Source organism: Silene latifolia, chromosome 4 (assembly GCF_048544455.1).
Source record: "Silene latifolia isolate original U9 population chromosome 4, ASM4854445v1, whole genome shotgun sequence".
Classification (NCBI taxonomy): domain Eukaryota; kingdom Viridiplantae; phylum Streptophyta; class Magnoliopsida; order Caryophyllales; family Caryophyllaceae; genus Silene; species Silene latifolia.
In genome coordinates, this window is record NC_133529.1 from 108,446,272 (window position 1) to 108,458,879 (window position 12,608).

At 34.8% G+C, this 12,608-nt stretch overlaps 1 protein-coding gene across 2 annotated transcripts; it reads right to left on the minus strand.

Annotated features, from left to right (window-relative positions):
• Positions 1-4,217: 4,217 nt before the first annotated feature.
• Positions 4,218-6,303, minus strand: LOC141653778 (uncharacterized). Of its 2 annotated transcripts, none has more exons than XM_074461628.1 (2): positions 4,768-6,303; positions 4,218-4,512 (listed from the first exon to the last, which is right to left on the minus strand). In XM_074461628.1, exon 1 carries the CDS (start codon positions 6,099-6,101, stop codon positions 4,860-4,862), a length of 1,242 nt encoding a protein of 413 aa, XP_074317729.1. In that variant the 5' UTR covers positions 6,102-6,303; the 3' UTR covers positions 4,218-4,512; positions 4,768-4,859. The 2 variants fall into 2 exon arrangements, with proteins under 2 accessions (XP_074317729.1, XP_074317728.1); XM_074461627.1 differs by having other exon boundaries at positions 4,218-4,545; positions 4,768-6,289.
• Between the last annotated feature and the right edge of the window lie 6,305 nt (positions 6,304-12,608).

Consider the following 12,608-nt stretch of genomic DNA (forward strand, 5'->3'; position numbering starts at 1 on the left):
AACCAAAAACATTTGAAAGTATATTTGCATTTTTGTTTGATTCAAACAAGTTATAATCATTTCATGTAAAACAACTGAGAGAAGGTTGTCTTACTTTTCACACTACTTATTTATCTGGTGTTGTTTTATATGATCTATACTCTGAATTGAAAGTGTTACAATCTACCTTGCCAAATAAAGTATTGTCAGCCACTGAAACTCTTGAGTTTGTTATGACTGTAGATTGTTATCATAATGTTTCAATTGTTTTATAGAATTTTTTTAAAAGTACAGTGACAATTGCTTCAGATGAAGGAAATTTTCCAAGTTAAAATAGATCAAACCTACTTAAGGTCATTAATGTCAATAGAACGGCTGAAAGGTCTTGTAATTTTATCAATCGAGAAGGAACTTTTAAAATAATGATGTTGTTATCATTAGTGATTTTACATTTCAAAAAGCTCGTAGAACCCATTTTTTTATGATTTTTTAATATGATATAATATACATTGTACTTTTATTTCTTTGTAAAGGGGCTTAATCTATTACTATTTTGCCTAGGATTTGAAAATGTTCAGAATCGGGCCTGATTTATTTATAGTCTACAATATACAAGTGATTAAGTTTTAAACTTTCAAAACAAGTGTTAAAAGACTACACAATTCGAACCCCATTTTTTTAAGTATCGGGATCCTGAAACTCTTCAATAGGTATTAGAGTCTCGTACTCCTTATTGCCTGATTAGCAAAGAGTTACATCCTTGTTTTATCGCTATTATGTTTTTGTATGGATTTCAAAAATATCAAATGTCTTGTCTTTGATGGCATGGATTATGGTTGGTGGAAAATCGTATGGTGCATTATATTCAAGGAATTGACTATAAATGGTGGTGAATCAATAAAGAAGGTCCAATTCTCTCACAACTCTCGGCAACAATAATGTCGTGATTATGAAAGACGCGGAACACTATATATAAAGTTGATGACTTTAAAAACACTGTAAAAAATACTAAGCCCGTAGCCTTGTTGCAATTCGATATAACGTCACAAAGAAGCAATCATATTTCAACATATTCAACCGGCAAAGGGATATGGATATGAGCCAATTGTTGTTTTACTTTTTATTGTATATATTTTACTTTATAGTCACATGTATTAGGACTGAGCAAAACAGATATCCGATCAAGATTTGAAATCTGAATAGGATATTCAGATTTAAAATCTTTGGATTTAAAATTCCGACAGTTGAGGTTCCGGATCCGAATTCGACTAATCCGGATATCTGATATTCCGGTAGTGTAAAATATGGATATAAGAATTTCAAGATCCGGATTCGATTCGATTTTTATACAAAAAAACAGTCACACACAATTCACTATTTCATTCTGCATTTCTTATTTTTCCTTCACCACTCAAAGAAATGACTTGTCTACTAATACAAGATAGCACCCATAAGTCGATCGCACACTTTACAAAATATCAAATGAGCATTAATTATTACAAATTCCGCAAAGTTTAAACCTAAAAATTGAAGATAAAGTGAAATAGGGAATAGAGAGGAGAAAAGGGTGAGGGTGAGGGTGAGGGTTTGGGTTTGGATTTGGGTTTGGGTTTGGGTTTTGCTTGTTTTTAAATGAGTATGTACTGTTGTTTAGGCCTCATTTGGTTATACAAGAATGAATTAAAACTGTGTGTTAATTTGTACTCCCTCCATTTTACAATGATATTTCCATTTTCTATTTTGGGACAACCCACTATAATATTCCCATTTGCTTTATTTCCTTTTATGGATATCTAAAATGACCATTTATCCTAAGGCCACTTTGGTATTTACACATTTGACCCCATTTACCCACCTAATCCCTCTTATATCTAATTTAATCCACCTATTTAACCCTAGTTACTTCCCTCCATATTTATTAACTCCCTTTATATTCTCCTCTCTCATCCATCTCTCTCCTCTCATCTACATACTACCCCTCCCACACCTTTTTTTTTTTGATGACGAGGGGTTGAATCCCCCCGGGCCCATGCATTCCCGCACCACCACATTGACCATGTAAGCCACCCCTTCGGGGGTTGCAGTGGCCAAGTGATCATCGCCCCAGCTGGTAGTCGAACCCGGGACCTCTCAACTCCTGCCTCTCAACTCGCACACCTTTTTGACAGACCCAGATTCCGACAAGCACCCATATTCCGACAAGCACTTTCCCGACACCGCCACTACTCCAGCGAGTTAACCCACCACCCGACAACTCAACCACCCGCTCGTCTTTCTCCTCCTCGACACCTGCACATACACCCGCCCTTTCTGTCCTCCAACCACCACCAACAACAACACCCACTCGTCGCCACCAACACCCACTCGTTTTCTCAGATCTATTGTTGTATTTTTTCAGATCTGTATTTTTTCAGTTCTCATTTTTTGGGGTTTGTTGGAGGTGTGGGGTGAGGTTGACGGATAATGGTGGCGGCTGATGATGGCGTAAGGTGATGGGAGATGTCGATTATGTTTTAAGTTTCGTAAACAAGTTGATGGGAAAATAAATCACTTAAATCACTTGCTAAATCCTTCTTTTATTTCCTAAAAATTGGCCCACATGGTTTAATCTCTTTCTCCTTGGTTCTTTAGCCATTTATAAATGAGAACATCATTGTAAAATGGAGGGAATAATTCACATGATTTTAATTCCTACATTAAAATTCACATGAATTCCATTAATTTGTTTGGTCGTTGCCATATTGGAGTTTGTTTTTCCTAGGGATTAAAATCATGTGAATTAATCATTGGAGACCATGAACGGGGTAGGTAGTTAAATTCCCCCATCATCACGTAGGAATTGGGAGCTTCCCCATTCTACAAAATATGGGGTAACTAAACAACCTCCAAAACCACAATTCATGGGGTTCTTATAATTGAGTGAGCAACCAAACGAGCCCTTAATTATTATAGCTAGGTATATCCGTATGCGGACTTTACCTAGTTTCTCTTTTTTTTTTTCTTTAAATTTGGATAATATCCGGATATCTGGTTTAATTAACATTTTTCCAATCCACATCTAATCCGGTTTAACCGGGAAAAAACTGATCGAATATCCAATTTATATTGTATTCGGATTTCGGAACGGACTCGCATGAAAAAAATCGTATTCTAATTTTTCTCTCAGCCCTAACGTGTATATTTAGATTTATTCATCATCATCTACAATACACAAGTGATTATCATTTGAAGTTACTTAATTTGTGTGAATATGCATATGAGCCAATTGATCATCAATGTAAAAATTTATGTAAATAAACATCATCACCTAATTACTCTTAAAGGGCTCTACAAGTCGCAGACTTCTCTCTATATTTATAAAAAAAAAAAAAAACACATTGTTTCCAAATAATCTACACTGATAATCTATCACATTATCAAAATATAGTCCCAAAAGATAGTTATAGTAGTATAAGGATGTTGTAGATATTGGTTGTAGATTGGAATTTGGAAGTGTGCTCCCTTTAATTTAGGGTAAATATTTCCTATAAAAAGAAATAACTTTATACAAATAGAGTAACATGATATGTTTTTAACAAGGAAGAGAAACAAGTAAACAAGCATGGCATCATTATGATTCATGCACCAATGCCTACGTGAATATATGGTCCTCTCTAAAGTAATAATCAACATATACATATATAAATTACCTAACTAGTTTATATGGTTCCCCTACTAACAGTAAGAGATCATTCCACAACATTAATTATGAAACAGTTCCTTGAGTAGCTATAGCTAATTAGTTCAGAGGTTAGTAGTTCAATGCTTAGGTATATATACAAAACTAGACAGACAATGTCATGGGTTCGAATTTCGAAACTTAATAACACTTCTAAATGCTTTTGACAGCATGCATCATTTTATGATCTGTTGCTCTACCTAGACTGCTCCCTGCGTTCGCCGTACCTAAATTCATTATTAAACCAAACACAAGGGCAACAAACATACAATTTCTAGCTAACAGCTTAATGCATATTTATACATTCCTGCTGCTTATTCTTTAAGTATACCGCGTTTTGCATTGCATGATTCTATGCTGCACCAACTTTTGCATACTGTACTCATCATCTACCTACTAACTAACTTGTTCATTTTCCATTATCTTCTACTACTACTACTACTACTACTACTACTACTACTAATGCTAAACATATACCGCCATACTCCACATGTATCAAATTCGTCACAGTGTAAATAATTTGATGAAACTGAGAAAGTATATATATAACAAATGATAATTCATCTTCTTAAGAAAAAAAACATATAGCTATTCATGTCTGATACTCAACATTTTGCCAATTACATCCGATTCGTATATAGAAACATATCATATGGTCACTTTGTGATAAGTTCTTAGTATTGAAGATCAATTACCTGAAAGATAAGCCCAATTAGATAAACAAAACCTAGAGTCGTCAATCGGGTGGCCTTTTTCCCTGGAATTCGATATAGAGTACGTCCAACTGAACCGCCACTGAACCGCCTTCACTAACACTATCGAACATAATTTGAGTTCTCACAATGTAACTGAAACATAGGATTCATATGATGAATAATATTGTCAAGTCTGAAAGCTTTGAGGTGATAATCAGGTGTATATATTATTATTTACAATAAGCTAAGTAAAAGAGTACTCATATATACCCTGATCGATGACCTTTAAATGGATAGAGGATAAATATAAATGAAAACGATAAAATTGGCTCCTAGATTCTCAACCATCCTATAATATCGAGGATTAGCATCTACCTTTTGTATATTTTGCAAAACTTGATTTGCCCTCGCTCCAAATTTAGTACGGCTAGGGCTTCAATTCTCATATCGCCATATATAAAATGATCTCAATTTTGGGAAGCGTCGTAATTTGAACTTGAAGTTGAAGTAGAACCATCCAATTCATGATTATCATATTCCATATTAACCCCAAACAACCTGAGCGACCTCTTGGGAGGCCCACCACCAACAGAAGAAGGAACAGGAGCATTTCCATGAACAACCGGAATCGAATCATAAACCTTAGGCAGCCCATTTTCGAATCCACCTCTTCGAAATGCATCGTTTGATGATGTCGTCAATGATGGGTGCATTAGATGATGATGATGATGAGAAGATGAAGAAGAAGCGGGCATTAGATGGGGAATAAGTGAGGCCGAGTTGGGTACCGGAGATCTGAGTAGAATCAACGACCCGGAAGGGTTAACAGGTCCAGACCCTGACCCGGACCCAGACCCGGCACCATAAGCATAAGGTACCATGTTCATGATATTCCCATTCATAGGTGACAAGTGGGTAACATTATTACTATTATTATTATTATTATTATTACAAAAATTAGAATGGTCCCAAAGAGCATTATGGTTATGATGAGGATGAGATTCATGAGGATGAGATCTTAGGAAGAAAGTTGGGGTGGTGGAACTAGTACCAAGGCCACCACCCCAAGTTGGAATGGAATGGTGGACCGAGAAGGCGGTGCCTAGGTGATGGTGGTGGTGATGATGGTGGTCAGGTGGTCTACGCCGCCAATCAATGAAAAAAGTATTCTTAGAATGAATATCATCACCAACAGCCCTCTGAAACGACACAATATCACCAGCACTTAATTGCTTTTCCTTAACAAAACGACTCCACCCTTTTGTCATCACATAGCTTTGGCTACTATTCCAATAAGAGTACCTAAACCGCCATGATTTACCGGTCCGATCCTCGAAATTTAGGAGTAAACCGGCTTTATTATTATTATTATTATTATCAGTATTACCACTTGGATTATTGTTGGTATTAGTAGAGTCTAAAGGAAAGTACTTCTCAGCGTGTTGCTTAGGGATCACCAACCGATTAAGCTTTCCAACGTCACTTGGTGTCACAACTTTATCAAACATGTGCTCCCTCTCTACTATCAATCTTCGAGTATCTTTGTCGTTGCTGTTGTTGTTGTCGTTGTCGTCGTCGTCGATTGTCACATCTCGGAGCTCTATTTGAGTACTAGTTCCAGCTGAGGTTGAGCAACTTAACCATTCCCTTTGTTGGAGTCCAAGTCGATGATGATCTTGATACTCTGAATTTGATGATGAGGGATCCATTATAGTAGTAGCCTTTCTTCCTTTTATTTATTTATTTATTTATTTCACTCTAAGTTTTAAAGATTTTTTTGAACAATAATTGGTTCAAAAATTGGAATAAGATTCAACAATTGAAAAATAAAATAGTTGATATAAGTGTATGTGTATGTGTGTATGAGAGGATTCTTTTGTGGTTATCCTGATAAATAAAAGGGAAAAAAAAAGTACTCACAAATTTCTTTACTAGAGTAATGGTCCATTATATTGGTCCAGTCTAGACTAGTTCTCGTAACCCTAGTTCCAACCCCCAACTTTCAACCTCATACTAACCATCCTCTTGGGTTAACACCTTTACTCTTTATTTTCTTTTTCTTTTTAATTATTACTCCCTACGTTTTGCTTAATATATGTATATTTTTATTTTTTATTTTTTATTTTTTTCCCGTGAGGTCTTCTTCTAGCTATCTTCAGAGTGTTTTTCTTTGAATACAAGTCAAGTTGAAGTAGCTAAAGGACGATTACGTATTTTGCATTCGTCATTTCCATTGATAGTCCAACCCCTTAATTGGATTATTTATATATTGCGACACATTTTTTTTTTCTAACGCCAAATTTATTTATGGATTAATTTTTATAAAATCTTTCTATTTTCTATATTGATAGTTCTAACAGACAGCTAATATCGAATGAAATAGATTTTTACATCCATTCTTTGGGTTTCTTTTGTCATTGAATGCAAAAGTTAAGGATATATATATAAATAATAAATGGTAGAAAGTAAAAATTTTAGAATGATGTAGAATAAAAGAAATATCTCAATATTTAAAAGTATCATGATTTAAATTATGGGTTGTTTGATTGATATAATATAGGATTCGTAGTTCATATGATTTCTCATCATCAATTCACCTGAAATAACTTACTTTATCTAAATTCGTGTGAGTTGACAAAACTTATTGTGTTACCATGTGGGAATCTATTTCATGTGTATTTCAATGACCAAGTGGGAGCGGGTAACCACTCGCCCTTGGCCGCTATGATATTACAATAGGCCGCTGCCTAAGAACTCCGTGCTTGGGGAGGATTCCTTAGGTGGGGGCTCAACTTGGCACCCGTCAAAGCATTCCTTATCGATAGATAAAATGGACAATTCTCAACTAAGAATTTTTCGGATCTTATTATTTATATTTTCATAGAGTCATGATTCAATAGGTCAGGTCCACTTATTTTTGCATTTGTTGATTTTGCATTTGTATTCCTCCTTCCCTCCATTTTGTAGTAATTGAGAAATCGGTCAGTCGCCAATTTCACCATTTTTGTAAACTTAATGACAATCAAATAACTCTAATTTTTTTTTCGTAATTTATGGTTTTTTTAAAATTCTTATTATTTTGTAGTGGAAACTAAACAAGCCCGTAAGATTATAAATAGAAAGTATTGGAAATTTTATTGTGAATAGACAGTAAGTGGATTATACATCTGATGTAGTACATCAGATGGTATAGTTTTTTAGCATTGAGATAAAGTTTTTGAGTTTTAATCTAAAAATTTTGAGTTTTATTATAAAGTTTTTGAGTTTATTTACTTAAACTTTAATAAAAAAAAATTACATTATAACTAAAAAAAATTACATATAAGCTCAAAAAATTTTGATTTTTGACATTATAAAACTAAAATGTAATTTATAAACTCTATAGTACTCGAAAAAAATACACAAAAACTCAAAAAGTCATTAAGTGTGATGTAGTACATCTGATGTACAATCCTTTTTCTCGTGAATAGACCGTATAAATCAAAAGGTAAAACTGATAATTAAAGCGATTATACCTATTGCACTAATTCTCATTTCAGACGGACTGTTTTCAGATGGACTATTCATCTGAAGCCTTCAAACGGTACTATGTGACTATTTTCATGGTAAAATATGACCATTTAAAATGGTTTACAGTTTTATCATAAAAATGTGACTATTTAATCTGGGTCACATTTGACTGTACATGGATCACATATGACCGGTCTGAAACTTTCAGACGAAAATAATCATCCGAAAGGAGGCCTCCTAAATTTTTATTTGAGACTTTAAGATCATTAGAGTTTTAAAATAATCATCGCATTATCCATGGTAATAAAAAGCCCTAGATCTCATCCCATTTTTTTTTTTTTTGGTTTCGCTTCTACTCAGTCCGTATAGTAGTTGTGCATTTAGTATAATGATTAAGCAAAAAAACGAGTTTAGTTAGTACTTCGTCGGTAAAAAATAGAAGTCCGACCAAATGCTGAGATCTGACAAGCATCTGGGTGGTTGTGAGGGGAATAGGCAATAGGTTATAGGTTGGGGACTACAAAGTAGCTAGGGAGAAAGAGGAGGATGGGGATAGAATAACGAGAAGAGGTTGGCCGCATTATAATTAACAACACATGAGATATCAATATTTCAACGTGGTCCATCTCTCTATATAATGTTAAAACCCTCTCTCTCTCTCTCTTTCTCCCTCTACAACTGTGGGGGAGTGAATTGCATGCGTCCTTCCTTTTGCTTTTACTTAGCCTTTGCTTCCCTTGTTTCAAACTTGCCTATATTTTGGCTTTCATCTAAATATGTACTCATCACCATAAATTATTATATTTATTTTTTTCGGTACTCATAAATTATTATATTTATGATCATGTACAATAGAGAGAACAGTATCATCATCTTATTTTTTCTCTTCCCGTCTCTCATTTGCCGAACTCATTTTCTCTATTATTCAACTCATTTTCGACCATTTACATCCTCTTCATTAAAATTTCTACACAATAGAGAGAATCCCCTTCTTCTTCCTCTCCACTATTAATTATACATTAACATTTAATAAAAGAAAAATAATATAATTTGTAAATACCTAAATTAAATATTGTGATTGAATAATTGGCACAATGGCCATATTGGCCAATGTTTCAATTCCTCTACCTTTAGAGGAAATGAAGCTCATCCTCCTTCTAAGAGGATGTTGTATGCATGCTCCACAATAGAGAAGACCTCCTCTTAGATGAGAGAAAGTGCTAAGAGGAAACTACTTCCTCTCTATTGTACATGCTCTAAGGCATAATATCTGTTCAACGAGTAAAATTATATATCAAATTGATGTTTGTGTGTTGAGATATTAGTCCGTCAACTTAAAAGACGGATCAAATACATATCAAATCACATTGACAAGTTGTCTAGAAAATGCCAAAATTTTTGTTTTTATCACCCCCATGTGGTAATATATATTTAATCCGTTTTAAGATTTAAGACAAATAATCCGACTTAAGCAAGACTTACTGTAATTTCTATGGCTTCCATATCGAACGATATTTGCAATATATTATATTGAGTAATTCATCTTTTTGATTGGAATATTGGAATATCGAAATTGAAAAAGAATTACCATCCCAAAATCTAAATTATAAGCCTCCACTCTATCTAATATTACTTAAAAAAAACAAAAGGGTTTTTTAAAGGTATTTGAGTCTAATGTTGTTGTACTAATAATGTAGGTACACTAACATGATAAAAGAAGAGCAGAAAAGAAGGAAAATATACAAAGATGAAAACTACGTTTCATTGTTACAATATATTGGTCCTTGTTTTCTCTGAATTATTACCTTCATAGTTACGCCTTATACATATTGCATATGTACATGTATAAATTAAATAGTAAGCCCCAGCCTATAGAGAAGTACGTCTTTCTAGTCCCCATCTTCATTTGATTTTGAGCTTTGCTTCAACCAGCTGGTTTCTTTTGTCTTATTGCCCTTATATTTTACTACTTGCTTACAAAGCTACTCCGTATACTATAGACTTTTAGTTGACGGGGTTATTCTTTTAACTTGAACAACTCTTATTCTCCATATATTTATTTATCTCATCATCATCCCAAACATTCTTGTTAAATTATCAAGGCCTCAAAAAGTATTTTGACTCTTTACACTAATACTTATATATATACTTCCTTCCTCCGGATCATTTGTTTACCTACTAGTTTAGATCACGTGCAATGTATCTACGGTACATATAATTCATTTGTTTACCTTTTTATTGAGAATATTTTTAAAAGTTAATTTGATCATCCTCATAACATATTGTTCATTTGTCACTCAGTCACAATACCCATAAATGACGATCCCCTCTCCTTTAGTTGATCTTTGTGCAAAAATTAAAGGTAAATAAATGACGGGATAGAGGGAATAATGAGTATGCGAGACTAGACTTTATGAGTGAATACTGTTTTAGAGATGGACATAAATCATGTGAATAGATTACGACATCGTCAGGCATATAGGAGTTCCCATGCATTAGTATGATGAAAATATCAATTATAAAAAAAAAAAAAAAAAAAAAAAAAAAAAGAAATCATATATTCGTTTTTTATTTTGCTCTCATTTTGTTTTAAATTTGTTCCAAGATGGTTCCATTTTATATAGTAGTTAAATAATGACGTACATTTTGTTAAATAATTCGCAGTTAATATTCTGTTACATTTTTTGGGAGAAAGGAGAGCATTGAGGTACAATCCAATGAAAATTGTTAACGCATGAGGACACGTGGTTTTGGGTCGGTTACGTCGGGTCGGGTCAAGATTGCAACAATCAAGGTTTGGTTCGGGGCTGGGTTATATTCGGTCAGGCAATTTTGGTCATTTTCAAGTTCAACCTTATTTGTTCGCGAATTTTGTTAGGTCTATCAACAAGTAGTAATGGTATTTTAACCAAAAATTTTTAATTTGACATGTAATTTTTTCTGTGGTGTCAAATGAGTCGTAATGATTATACAATATCGAGGTAAGGGGAATTTGAACCTGTGACCAATTGTCCTCTATATACCTTCATCTTAACGACTTAGTTAAGAAGTCTTCGAGAAATTTGACATGTAGTTAAATATAAGTACCATACCATATAAAGGAGATGGACCATTATAACTTCTAAGGGATTGAGTATAGAGTTAAACTAAGAAATAATTTTTTAGGAAATTCTCTCTTGTACCCTTTTAAATATACCCTTTCTAAGATGTACTCCTATTTTTTTACTATATATCAGTTATACCCTTAATCTTCATTAGTGTAACACCCCCATACTCCAAGTGCCTTACCAGGACCACCCAGGTATAAGGATGTTACCATCTCGGTTACCCGAGGCAATGATAATCAAATAAACAATAATGAAACAACATTTAAATAGAAATACTTTAGTGAAAGGTTACAAACCAAAAACCAAACCAAAATACGTTTACATGTTCTCAAACCAACTGCTCTCATCGATCTAATCGAAATGTTTATGAAAACTACTAAGCTACGGCGGAAGACTTCTATCATCGGATCGTGGCACATCCCAAACCTATCCCAAAGACTCAACTCATACCGCTCAATATCCGCTCACCATCCCGAATGGATCACCGCAGTTTTAAAACAATAATCGGGGTCGATACTATTTACATAAATTATATAACCAACGAGAAAAGTAAACAATACAAACTCATACAATCATACACAATCATCCACTCCACTCCATCTCGTCACCGATCGTCCACCGGACTACCACGCAGTGGGGGACCGCACCGTACCCACCAAATCCCCGCTCATCATACCGAGCGATAACCCTGTCCCATTAATGTGCACATCCCCTTCCGTGGCGGGTTCCACGAAGGGCGAAACTAGGGCGTGAAGCCACTCCCGCAAGTGACTCCACTCATCCGAGAACGCATCTCGAGAACCATAGACAAACAATCACAATATCAACAACCGTCTGAATCTATCAACAATGTATAATCACAACCGTCTGAATCAATCAAGCACACTAAATACAGCACAATCACCACACATTATGTAAGTAATACTGAGTAGGGAAACCCTACCGGAAAGCACAACAATCGACGATCTCTGGTGATATCAAAAAGCTTCCTCTACGAATCCTCCTCCTAATATACAAACACATAATCACTACCAAGCATACAAACCACAAAAACCCCCAATCCCCAAATTAGGGTTTAACCAACTTTAAAGAAACATCATAAAAACGTTATATAGGTCTTACCCTCGACGCAAGGATCACAACGGTGTAAAGAAAGGTGAAATCCGACCTTCCAAGCTCCGGGATTTGCCAACAATGCGATTAAAGCTAATAACGTAGTTTGCTTTCTCTTCTCACAGTGATTAGGTTTTGAAAAGTGATTTAGGAACAATGACGGAAGTATTATATACTCTAATCGCATTATTAACAAAACCCGAGAAAACAACCCCCCGTAAACCGGCTACTCGATCGAGTAGCTAAGGTACTCGATCGAGTGCCCCCTTACTCGATCGAGTACCCAAGTTACTCGATCGAGTACCCAACAGGTCAGAAACTATTTTATTCCGCAACACTCCCTTACTCGACAGAGTAAGGCCTACTCGATAGAGTACCCCAAGACTCATAAATACGGAGTATTACAGTCTTCCCTCCTTAAAAAGAACTTCGTCCCCGAAGTTCAAACCACAACAAAACAAAGACTCACACTACGCACTCCCGACT

What these genes read in the sequence shown, in the direction of transcription:
- LOC141653778 (XM_074461628.1), bottom strand. Translation starts at nt 6,101, where the DNA reads ATGGATCCCTCATCATCAAATTCAGAGTATCAAGATCATCATCGACTT.